Consider the following 12,874-nt stretch of genomic DNA (forward strand, 5'->3'; position numbering starts at 1 on the left):
GAGTGATCTTGGATTAATCAAGGCCATTATTGAATGATGCCCTTCTGCCAACATGCTCTATCCATATCTTTTGCTTTATTGTAATTGTTGTTCATTTGCATTGCTGGTTCCTTTAGCCTTACTTTTCAGATTTTTTTTTTGCTTTGATAGGACACGGCTGGACAGGAGCGATTCCGGACGCTAACACCAAGTTATTACAGAGGTGCTCAAGGTGTTATTTTGGGTAAGGAGTTTATTGCATTGGAGATTCTGTGTCATTCACAATCCTTCCCTCTTGCAAGATCGGCATGATTGTACAAACCTCTGACGTTGCAACAGAGTTGACCAAACAAATATGTTTTGGAACCGAAATGAACCATTTGTGAAGTGGTTATTGTGCAATAGTTAGTTCAGTGGGCTAATTCCAGCACATGTTGTTAGTACAGTTTCTGCTTTAAGTTTATGGAGAAGACTCATATGCAATATAATTAGAGGTCACCGTAAAAGCCTTGTTTTTTTTACCTTCTCCTATGGTGGATTAAACTTTCTACTAGTTATCTCTCAGAACAGCCTGTGGTGCTCAGGAGCCATGATGACATTAACTTTCGCTTCAGTACATGAGTATTATCCAAGTCTGTTGCATGGTCGAAATTACTTTCTTCAGTTTAGAATGATCTCCAAGTTAAAAGCTGCTATACGGAGCTTCCCAGACTGTTAGGACTTTGTGTTCTGAGCAAGTATTCCTTGTAGCCAGTCTTAAACTCTAGGTAAACTTACCAAGTGGACTAAGAGAGAGTGCTGAAGGTTTTTGTTTGTGACTGTGCCTATTGGTTGACCTTGAACTATCTAGTATTGTGGTTGCTGGTAGCTTCAACATGACACCATTTGTAAATAGAATATACAGGACAGAATTGGATGAATCAGTCTGACAATTATAACCCTCTTAATATGTAAGAAGCATTTAGATATGCTCTTGCAATACTGAGGCATACAAAGCTATGGAACTAGTTTAGTTAGGTGGTTGCTTTTGACCAGCAAAGAGTCTTTCACTGTGCTGTACATCTCTGACTCTGTGCTCTGCTTGTACTTTCTTTTATCCTTTTCATGTTGATTCTATCAGTATAACCTGCTATTCTCATTCTCCCAAATGCATGTCTTGTCTCTATAAATGCACCTGTTAGAGTCATAGAGATGTACAGCATGGAAACAGACCCTTTGGCCGGCATGGACGGGTTGGACCAGATATCCCATCCCAACCCAATCTAGTCCCACCTGCCAGTACCCGGCCCATATCCTTCCAAACCCTTCCTATTCCTATACCCTCCAAATGCCTCTTTAATGTTGCAATTGTACCAGCCTCCACCACTTCCTCTGGCAGCTCAAGCCATACACATACCACGCTCTGCATGAAAAAGTTGCCCCTTTGGTCTCTTTTATATCTTTCCCCTCTCACCCTAAACCTATGCCCTCTAGTTCTGCATTCCCCCACCCCTGGGGAAAAGATTTTGTCTATTCATCGTATCCATGCCCCTCATAATTTTGTAAACCTCTATAAGGTCACCCCTCAGCCTCTGACGCTCCAGGGAAAACAGCCCCAGCCTGTTCAGCCTGTCCCTATAGCTCAAATCCTCCAACTGTGGCAACATCCTTGTAAATCTTTTCTGAAGCATTTCAAGTTTTACAACATCTTTCTGATAGGAAGGAGACTAGAATTGCATGCAACATTCCAACTGTGGCCTAACCACTATCCTGTACGGCCGCAACATGACCTCCCAACTCCTGTACTCCGTACTCTGACCAATAAAGGAAAGCATACCAAACGCCTTCTTCACTATCTTATCTACCTGCGACTCCACTTTCAAGGAGCTATGAACCTGCACTCCAAGGTCTCTTTTTTTTTCAGCAACACTCCCTAATACCTTACCATTTAAGTGGATAAGTCCTGCTAAGACTTGCTTTCCCAAAATGTAGCACCTCGCATTTATCTGAATTAAACTCCATCTCCCACCTCTCAGCCCATTGGCCCATCTGATCAAGATCCTGTTGTAATCTGAGGTAACCTTCTTCGCTGTCCACTACACCTCCAATCGTATTCACATTAACAAGTGCTGGGAGTTCTCACTACACTCAAGGTAAAGACATTTCTTCTGATTTCTTGGTGACTATCATTTTGTTGATAGCCTCTAGTTTTACTCTTTCCCCAAGAGAAAATACTTGCTCTGTGTCTGGTCCATTAAAACCTTTTTTGTTGTTTTTGTATTTTTAAAGACCTCGTAGACCTCAGCCATTCCTTTTTGTTTGAAGAGCATAAAGACACAGCTGTTCTACTTTGTATTGTATGTCAATTATCCAGCAATTAAATTTGATGCAGGAAGTGGAAGCCTAATTTTTTTTACCCATCCTTCTCAATCAGCTGATTAAAATGTTTGACTGAATTATGATGGTACTGTATATCATTTATAAGGGAGTTATGACCTGGAGTGCACTTAAGTTGAATTTGTTTGCTTGTTTCTCAGATGCAATTTTGAGGAAATTCGGTTCACTAACAATACATGATTTGTGCAATGCAAATCTAATAACCTAATTTATTTACAGCAAACATGAATTGGTATTTGGAAAGATTGCGTTAATATTAACTGACCAAAGCAAACTGGTAGTTTTGCATCTGGAATTTTGGAGAGAAGTTATAAAAGTAAAACATTTCCATTTTTGCAGTCTTTTCTGATTGACTGACTGACTGACTGACTGAGCAATGCAACTTTACAGACAAAATTACACAATTTCTGGACAATGTTTTGAATTATTTATGCTGCAACCACCTTCCTAAGGGCAGCAGCAAATACTGGCTGAACCAATGACACTCTTATTCTGTGAAAAATATAAGTTTAAAGAAGGGTAGCTCAGACATTACGATTCTGTAGATTGGCTTATAGTAAACTATTGTTCTAAAATGAAGGTGTTTGTTACAGTATATGATGTCACGAGGAGAGAAACCTTTGGAAAGCTCGATAATTGGTTGAATGAATTGGAAACCTTCAGCACAAAGCATGGAATTGTAAAGATGCTTGTTGGCAACAAGATTGATAAGGTAAATCTTTTAAAATATTTCAGAAGCTCAGTGATGCCCAGTTTGGGTGCTGCCAGGGCCACTTGGCTCCTGACCTCATTTACAGCCTAGATTCAAACATGGACAAGAGTTGAATTGCAGACGTGAAGTCAGACTGATGGCGCTTGACATCAGACCTGCATTCGACCAAGTGTGGCATCAGGAAGCCCTAGCAAACTCGGAAACAGTGGATATCGGGGCAAACTCTCCACTGGTTGGAGAGATACCTAGCACATGGAAAGACAGTGATGATTGTCCGTCATCGTAGCTCTAGCATATCTCTGCAGGAGTTCCTCAGGGTAGTGTCCTCAGCCTAACTAACCTCAGCTGCTTCATCAATGACCTTGCCTCCCTTTTATTAAGACAGAAGTGGGGATGTTCGCCGATGTTTACACAATGTTCAGCATCATTCACGATTCCTCAGATACTGAAGCAGGCAGTGTTCAAATGCAACAAGATCTCGACAATATCCAGGCTTGAAAATGTGTTGCTGGAAAAGCGCAGCAGGTCAGGCAGCATCCAAGGAACAGGAGAATCGACGTTTCGGGCATAAGCATGAAGAAGGGCTTATGCCCGAAACGTCGATGCTGCCTGACCTGCTGCGCTTTTCCAGCAACGCAGTTTCAGCTCTGATCTCCAGCATCTGCAGTCCTCACTTTCTCCTCGAATATCCAGGCTTGGGCTGACAAGCGGCTAATGCCATTCATGCCACACAAATGCCAGGCAATGACCATGTCCAATAACAAACAATCTAACGACTGCCCCTTGATATTCAATAGTGTTACTGTTGCTGAATCCCCCACTGTCAATATACTTAAGGTTATCATTGATCAGAAACTCAATCGGACGTGCCACATAAACGCAGTGGCTACAAGAGGAGATCAGAAACTAGGAATACTGCAGCAAGAAACTCTCCAAAGCCTGTCCATCATTCACAAGGCACAAGTCAGGAGTGTGATGCAATAGTCCCCATTTGCTTGGTTTGGTGCAGCTCCAACAACACTGAAGAAGCTTGACACCATCCAGGACAAGGCAGCCCGACACCACGTCTATTATTCCTTCCACCACTGACACTCAGCAGCAGTGTCTACTGTCTGCAAGATACACTGCAGCCATTCATCAAATATTCTCCGATGACATCTTCCAAATCCAAGAAGAAGGCCAAAGGGCAGCAGATGCACAGGAACACCATCACCTGCAAATTCCACTCCAAGCCACTCCCCTTGACTTGGAAATATATGGGAGTCGCCAGACAAATTCCTGGAATTCTCTCCCTAAGGACAGTGAGTCAACCTTCCACAAGTGGACTGGAGCGGTTCAAGAAGGCAGCTCACTACCACCTTCTCAATGGCAACTAGGGACCGGCAATAAATGTCAGCAAGCCTGAGATTTCCACATCCTACAAGTTAATATTAAAGAAAAAAATCAGCACTTTTTTCAAATATTAATTTGCCAAAGACATTAGTGCTCTCAAATGCCTTTTGTGTGTCATAGTTTGTAGAGCCCTTTTTAAGTGGCAAATGTCTACAATTTATGAATTTGACTTTTTTTGACCACTCTTCAGCTCAAAACGTTGAAATCATAAAATTGAAGAAGAAATGGAAAGGATTTTAAGGAATGATTGTTAGATATTGATTCATCTCTGGGAACTATTGGGATGTTAGGCGGCAAGTTTGCCTCTGTGTTCTCTTGATGCTATTCAATTTGATGAGGAGACTTGGGTACAAGTTACTGTCAGTTATTAATGCACACAAGAAGAGTCAGTCCTAAACATTCTAAGACTGCACAAGTTCTTATCTCTTGTACATATTTGATCAAATATTCAACTTCTAATGTGGTCAATTTCCAATCATAAGAACAAAGAATAAAGAAAACTTACAGCCCAGGAACAGGCCCTTTGGCCCTCCAAACCTGAGCCGATCCAAATTACTGTCTAAACCTGTCGCCCAATTCCTAAGTATCAGCTCCCCACCTACTCGTGCATCTGTCCAGATGCATCTTAAATGAACCTGCCATGCCTGCCTCTACCACTTCTGCTGGCAATGCGTTACAGACCCCCACCACCCTCTGTGTGAAGTACTTGCCATCTGTATCCCTCTTAAACTGTTCACCTCTCACCTTGAAAGAGTGACCTCCTCATTATTGAATCCCTGGGAGAAAGCTTATCTCTATCCACCCTGTCTATACCCTTCATATACCCTCAATCTTCTTTTTTTCTAATGAAAATAAACTTAACCTACTCAACCTATCTTCATAGCTAGTACCTTCCATACCAGGCAACATCCTCATAAACCTTCTCTGCACCCTCTCCAAAGCGTCCACATCCTTTTGGTAATGTGGTGACCAGACTGTACACAGTATTCTAAATGCAGCCGAACCAATGTCTTGTACAATTTTAACATGACTTGCCAGCTCTTCTACTCAATACCCTGTCCAATGAAGGCAAGCATACTCTTTGTCTTTTTGACCACTCTATCTATCTGTGTAGTAACCTTCAGGGTACAATGGACCTGCATTTCCAGATCTGTCTGCCCATCAACTTTTCCCAAGGCTCTTCCATTCATTGTATAATTCGCTCTAGAATTAGACTTGCCTAAATGCATCACCTCACATTTGTCTGGATTGAACTCCATCTGCCACTTTTTCTGCCCAACTCTCCAGTCTATCTATATTGTCCTGTATTCTTTGACAGTCCCTTATGCTTTCTGCTACTCCACCAATCTTCGTGTCATCTGCAAACTTGCTAATCATACCAAAGTGCCCTCTTCCAGATCATTTATGTATATCACAAACAACACTGATCCCTGTGGAACACCACTGGTCACCTTTTCTCCAGTTTAAGAAACTCCCTTCAACTACTACTGTCTGTCTCCTGCTGCTCAACCAGGTCTTTATCCACCTAGCCAGAGCACCATGCACACCATATGACTTCACTTTCTCTATTAGTTTACCATGGGGAACCTTATCAAACACCTTACTAAAGTCCATAACAAGATGTTGTTTATTTCCCACAGTGCATACAGGCTTTGTGGCCATCCAAGGCCTCCCCTAATTCTGCTGATTGTGCAGTCTAGGCTGCATTCTTGTTTGTATCACTCACTTCCTGGCCTGGGTCTTTTGAGTATATGTACCTAATCTTCAAATTCTGCTTTCATTTATTCTGCTAAAACATTTTGAACTGAAACTATATTTCACCCTTTTCAGCTTTAACCCTTGCATTCCTTATACAGCAAATGTGATCCATAGGCTAAAGAATGAAGAGAGTCTGGGAGAAGGATGGCATTGTTGAAGCCTTGGAAGAACCTTAAATGAAAAGAAAAGATGCTTGCTTTTTGCAAGAAAGGAATAGTTGAAGAGCTTTCATTTTTATGCACGTTGGGTGTGGAAAGAAGAATTTGTAATTTTTTTAAAATATCCAGCTGAAGTGGATAGAAACCAAGAATTAACTTTGTTTGATACTCTAATAGCTATAATGGATCACTTCATCTGTGTACATTCAATTAAATAAAGTTGGTTGTGAAGCCAGTTTTTGCATTGTTTAGAAACTCGGCTGAAGTTAAAAGGTGATTATAGTGGCAGAGTTGTGATTGTAATTTTCCATGCTAGCCAAATAACATTTGGTTACTTTATTGGTACTGGAGACTATGTGCAGCATGATGGCTCAGTGGTTAGCACTGCTGCCTCACAGCATTAGAGACCTGGGTTCGATTCTAGCCTTGGGCAATTATCTGTGTGGAGTGGAGTTTGCAAATTCTCCCTGTGTCTGTGTGGGTTTCCTCCGGGTGCTCCGGTTATCTCTCACAATCCAAAGGTGTGCAGGTTAGGTGAATTGGCCATGCTAAATTGCCCGTAGTATTCAGGGATATGTCGGCTAGGTGTATTAGTTAGGGGAAATGTAGAGTAATAGGGGAATGGGTCTGGGTAGGATACTTTTCGGAGGGTCAGTGTTGACTTGTTGGGCCAAATGGCCTGTTTCCACACTGTAGGGATTCTATGACTTCTGTAACAGGAGAATAAAACATTGTGTCATTTTCCATCATATCTTTTCACTTGCAAATTCAAATGCAAACTGAGTGCTCTTTAACATTGATAAATCTACTTTGTTCAGTAAATTTGGTCTCCATTGATAGCTTTAAAAATTGTCTAAAACTTCCTTTTCTTTTTGTTAGCAAAACCGTGAGGTTGACCGGAATGAAGGGCTGAGATTTGCCAGAAAACATTCAATGCTTTTTATCGGTAAGCTCTATATTTTTTGGCCGTTTTTATTTCTTGCTCTTTTACATTTCCAGTTCTATTTTTGCCAGTTCAGTTTTCACCTCATGCCTCAAGACATTGATTCCTTGACATGGCCATGTTCCATATGGTCTGACCACCCTCTAGTTCTCAAATGACTGATCGTTGTTGGCAAGCCCCAATGATGAATCTTCAGGTATTTTATAGATAGGAAGAGGGTTAAGATGAAGGGCATTGTGTTGAGCTAAGCTCAACCCTGTCTTCCCTGATGTTCTCCAGTGCCGATCTTCCAATAATCACTGCAGTTCAGCAAGTTGGGACCTTTTTGTGATCGTTTCCCCTTTTCCCTTACTTCAGCACGGGAATCCTGGGAAGATTGTTGTTACATTCCTATTGTTCTTCCTGAGATTCACTAACATGGCTGTGAAGGAAGAGATTTGCAAAGTACTTGGAAGTGCATGGTAAAATGGGGCTGAGTCATTGCAGCTTCAAGTAGAGGTCATGCCTGACAAATCTGTTAGAATTTTTTGAGGAGGTGACAGGCAAGTTAGACAAAGGAGAGCCAGTGGATGTGATCTATTTCTAGAAGGTCTTTGACAAGGTGCTGCACAGTAGGCTGCTAAATCAAATAAGAGCCCATGGTGTTAGAGGCAAGGTGCAGGCATGCATAATGGATTGGCTGACTGGCAGAGGGCAGAGAGTGGGGACAAAAGGGCAGCCAGTGACTAGTGTTAGGACCATTCACACAGATGTGAATGATCTGGACAGAGGAACTGATGGCATTATTGCTAAGTTTGCAGATGACACAAAGATAGGTGGAGAGACTGGTCATGTTGAGGACACAGCGAGGCTGCAAAAAGATTTGGATAGGCTAGGAAAATGAGCAAGGAAGTCGTAGATGGGATAAAATGTGGGAAAGTGCGAGATTTTGCACTTTGGGAGGAAGAATAAAGGCAAAGACTATTTTCTAAATGCGGAAAGATTTGTGAAGCATGAAGAGACTCAAGAAAATCCTGAACTAGGACTCCTAAGGTTAACATGCAAGTTCAGTTGGCAGTTAGGAAGGCAAATGCAATGTTAGCATTCATTACAAGAGGACTAGAAGACAAGGAAAGGATCTATTGCTGAGGCTCAATAAGGCTTTGATCAGATTGCATTTAGAATATTGTGAGCAATAATGGGCCTATATCTAAGGAAAAATATGCTGGCATTGGAAGGGGTCCAGAGGAGGTTTATGAAAATTATCCCAGGGACAAGGGTTTGTCACAAGAGGAGCGGTTGAAGGTTCTGGGTCTGTAATCGATGGAGTTTAGGAAGATGAAGCGGATCACATTGAAACTGACAGAATACTGAGAATGAACGTGGAGAAGATGTTTACACCGGTAGGAGAGAGACTAGGACCCAAGTGTACAGTCTCAGAGTAAAGGGCTAATCCTTTAGAACTGAAATGAGGGGGAATTTCTTCAGCCATAGGGTGGTGAATCTGTGGAACTCACTGTCACAGAAAGCTGTGGAGACAAGTCATTTGAGTGTATTAAGATAGAGGTCCTTGATTGGGGAGGGGATCAGGTGTTACATGGAGAAGGCAGAAGAATGGAATTGATAAACTAACCAGCCATGATTGAGTGGTAGAGCAAACTTGATTGTCTGAATGGTCTTATTGCTCTGAGTGGGACATATAACCTACAACTTTCCTAGTCTGTGTCATAGCACTGTCAAATAGGAGGAATTGTTAAATCAAAGGAGCTACAAAGTTAATTTAGAGTTTCATTGGATTTGGTTAAATAGCTGATATCTTCTGAGGTGGCACCTGAAATCATTGGAGCATTTCAAAACAAGGCAATAAAGTAATCCTATCACTTTCAACATTGGGAATAACCTGTTGGACATGTATCTTTGTTTGGCTCTCTGTGATCACTGCGTCTTTATAGTAGACTATGGTGAATGGAGTCTACAACACTTAGCTCTACTTGGTAGAGATATTGAGAGTCTAGAGAGAAAGTGAGGACTGCTGGACAGTCAGATTTGAAAAGTGTGGTGCTGAAAAAGCACAGCAGGTCAAGGAGCAGGCGAGTTGACATTTTGGGGATGTTGAACGTTCCTGATGAAGGGCTTATGCTTGCAGCATCAATGCTGCTCGACCTGCTGTGCTTTTCCAGCCACACACACTTGTCGATCTTGAGAATCAAGTACAGTTAATAAGACTTTCTCTCATGCAGTCGCACTATATGCATATTACATAAGAAGAACTTCTGTCTTCCTGTCTCTCTTGATGTCAATACACTGGGTAGTGCTCATTGTGTTCTTCTTGATGTTAACCTTTTCAGATCCTTATGCTAAAAAATCAACTATTCTTTCTTCATGCTACTACTGAGGTCTAAGAATGGAGAGGCAAGTTTAGTTGAGATTATGAAACAAAAATAGAAATTACTGAAGAAATTTAGCAGGTGTGGAAACATCTGTTGAAAGGAAGATGAGTCAAAGTCTTGAAATGTTAACTCTGCTTTCTCTCCACAGATACTGCCAGACCTGCTGCTGAGTTTCTCCAGCAAGTTTTGCCTTTGTTTCTGATTTACAGCATCCGCAGTGTTTTTTCTTGTTTAGTTGATGATATTATCATATGGATTTTGCTCCATTCACCTTGACTCATTTAGGGATGGGCAATTAAATTCTGGTTTAGTCAGAAATGCCCACATTCATTTATAAATTAAAGCAAATATCTTGGGAAGTCTGAGAGGAATTTTCCTGGTAGTTTTTTGAATTAAATGCAGATTTTCTTTTGCTAGGGGTTAAATGAATGATGTGAAATTCATGATTGATAGGTTTTTTTTGTGTGTGTATATTGCTATGAATGCAGCAAGGAGGAAAGAAAAATTACTGTAGTAAAACTTGCCTTTTATGTTAGATTATTCTTTCCTGTTGGGAGATGCCTAATTATTTGATTGCTGTTTCCCCAGAGGCCAGCGCTAAGACCTGTGATGGAGTGAACTGTGCATTTGAAGAAGTGGTAGAAAAAATTCTACAAACACCAGGACTATGGCAGGCTGAGGGACACAATAAAAACGTGAAATTATCTGAAAGCACATCCAGTCAGGATGGAGCATGTAGTAGTTTCTGCTCCCTGTTGTAAATGAACTGGGACTGTCTCACTACATAATACTGTTACTATGTCAACAGTAGTGACTCTTGGTCTACAAAGGCGGGAAGCTGCTGTGATCTTGGACCTCTGACAATGAAAGCGATATAAGATAAGACAGCTTATTGCCTTTAATGAGGTCTTTTTTTGCATACTTCTCTTGACAGATTGACATGTATTCTACTTTTTAATTTGGTTTCTCTGTTTTTACAAATGTTATTTTAACTTAACAGCAGAAATTATGGAAGTGGAATTCCTATTGATTTGACGCATTGCTTTAATTAATTTTAAAAATGGAAGCCTGCGGAATGGTGAATTGGCTAAGTTGTGGGGACCAATATTGTCGATGGCTCAACGTTCTTTCAAAGATATCCATTTTTAAAAATGTACTCTTCAGGAGCAGGATAACAAAGTTTTTAAGCTTCCTCTGTCTGTTGCCTTATATGCCTAATTTCAGGTGACCCTTGGATAAGGGACCTTTTGGTCACTTTTTTCATCCTCAGCACACAAAAGAGAATAATACATTCAGGTTTGATGTGCTGGGAGTTGCTGTGTTGAGGGGGCACATTTTGAATCCAATCTTGGGACCATTTTCTGTTATATTGTTCCTTTGCATGAATGCCAAGGCACCTCCAATCTTTTTCTAGCTCTCTGGTGCAAAGTTACCTTGCAGTGCCATGAGTTAATAATTGTAGTTTTATGTTGTGCAACTACTTGTTGTTAAGACTAAGTAGTAGGGTGGTTTTCCCACCAATAAATGTTAGATTTGAAAGGGCTATTATGAAGATTTGACCTTTGAATACAGTGAGTGTTTTGGCTTCATCGGATGTATGCACTCATTCCGTATCAGTTTGTTCACAGTATTTAGTTTACTTTTAAATCACATTCCTGACTAGGGAGGATGAAAATAACACTATTATAATCAATTGCAATGTGATCTTTTCACATCACCTACAACTTGTCAGCTCTACCTTGAATAACTGAATATGCAGAGCTCCTATATGTAACGTGATCCTTTTTTAATCATTGGGTGAATTATGTCTTAAACTGCATAATTTCCACACTAAATGTTAGTATTCTTCAACATGATGTCATGCAAACAGATGATAAATGTGCAGGTTTAAGTGGGATAACAGTATTTGCAGATTACTTTCTAGAACAGGAAAGAAACTATAAAAAAATTCCAAGTATACTTAAAATAATCAGATTTAATAAACAGTGACTGCCTTAATCTCTTGTTTTTGACTCTTGTGAATGATTTTGTTTTGAATGAGTTGCCTTTTGTTGTAAGGTTGGCCTTCTAGATTATTATTCCAGTGATGTAATCACACGGAAATATGAATTCACTAATGAAGCAGACCTTTCTAGAAAAAGCACGCGAGTGCTAATCGAGCAAGGAAGGTGTTGCTGGTTTGGGTACGTGTTAGAAGCTGGCTGAATCCACAAGCGTATGCTATACTCTGAAGTAACCTGTACAAAAAGAGGAGCAGATTGCCAAACTTCTGACTCATAATTGCTGTCAAGAGATATGAAAGTCCTCAATATTAATCACCATGAAATGGAATATTCCAGCTGCTGGTTGATCTAAATAGCAATACAAACTGTCAGTGGGAGTTTACCACCAAGATGTTGGTTCAGAAGCTCCAACGTAAATGCCAGGTCTGCAAGGGAAGTGTTCACAGAGATCATCCTGCACTACCGGCAGTGAACAACATCATGAGTGGCACTGGTGGCAGACCTTATCTTTTGGAACATTTGGTTGTTCAACAATCCAAAAAAAGTGCAGCAGGTGAACTCATCTGACCTCGCCCAATTTGTCAGTGTGTTCTCAACAATTCTTGCAGATGGAAAGGCGATCGATGTAACTGTAGCTTGAAAAGTAATACATTTTACATTAATCTTACTATATAAGATGGAATTGCACATGCAATGTATTGTGCATTTTTAAATCCCAGTTCTAACTAGCCAAACCTGGTATTGCAAATCTGCCTTTGCCTTTTGTAAAACGGTATTTCTTCTGAAGTGGAAACAAGGTGGGGGGGCAAAAAAACCTAGTGAGTACCCCCACATTCCTCCACATGATGGCCATTTCTGTCTGGCTGCTGTTGCCTTCGTGTGACTTACTCCTGGTCTGAGCTTGCAAGACATTCTGAATTAGGTGCTCCAGCAGCACTTATAACCTTCATGCTGCTCAGGGAAAGGTTAAGCTGAGGTTATATCTCAAAATGTAATCGCCACCCAGAAGCAAAGTAATTTTCTCACAGGCTTCCAAAGCGACAGGAAATTGTGTAGCACTTTTACTTCTCATGACCCTTTTTTAAGGAAAAGGCAATCAGGGTGGTGCTTTGCACAGCCTGTTCTGATGAAGGAAATGTGGACTACAGACCATCATGTAAAATTTTTGAATTTATCACAGTAGA

At 40.8% G+C, this 12,874-nt stretch overlaps 1 protein-coding gene across 1 annotated transcript in view; it reads left to right on the top strand.

Annotated features, from left to right (window-relative positions):
- The window catches only part of LOC140465801 (ras-related protein Rab-18-like), a 29,637-nt gene extending 17,952 nt beyond the window's left edge, over positions 1-11,685 (top strand). Inside the window, exons 4-7 of the mRNA XM_072561589.1 lie at positions 151-223; positions 2,949-3,067; positions 7,255-7,321; positions 10,276-11,685. Coding sequence (XP_072417690.1) covers positions 151-223; positions 2,949-3,067; positions 7,255-7,321; positions 10,276-10,448 — 432 coding nt within the window. The 3' untranslated portion in view covers positions 10,449-11,685. The remainder of the gene's footprint in view (positions 1-150; positions 224-2,948; positions 3,068-7,254; positions 7,322-10,275) is intronic.
- The last annotated feature ends 1,189 nt before the right edge of the window (positions 11,686-12,874 follow it).

The sequence above is a fragment of the Chiloscyllium punctatum genome, chromosome 42 (assembly GCF_047496795.1).
Source record: "Chiloscyllium punctatum isolate Juve2018m chromosome 42, sChiPun1.3, whole genome shotgun sequence".
NCBI lineage: Eukaryota > Metazoa > Chordata > Chondrichthyes > Orectolobiformes > Hemiscylliidae > Chiloscyllium > Chiloscyllium punctatum.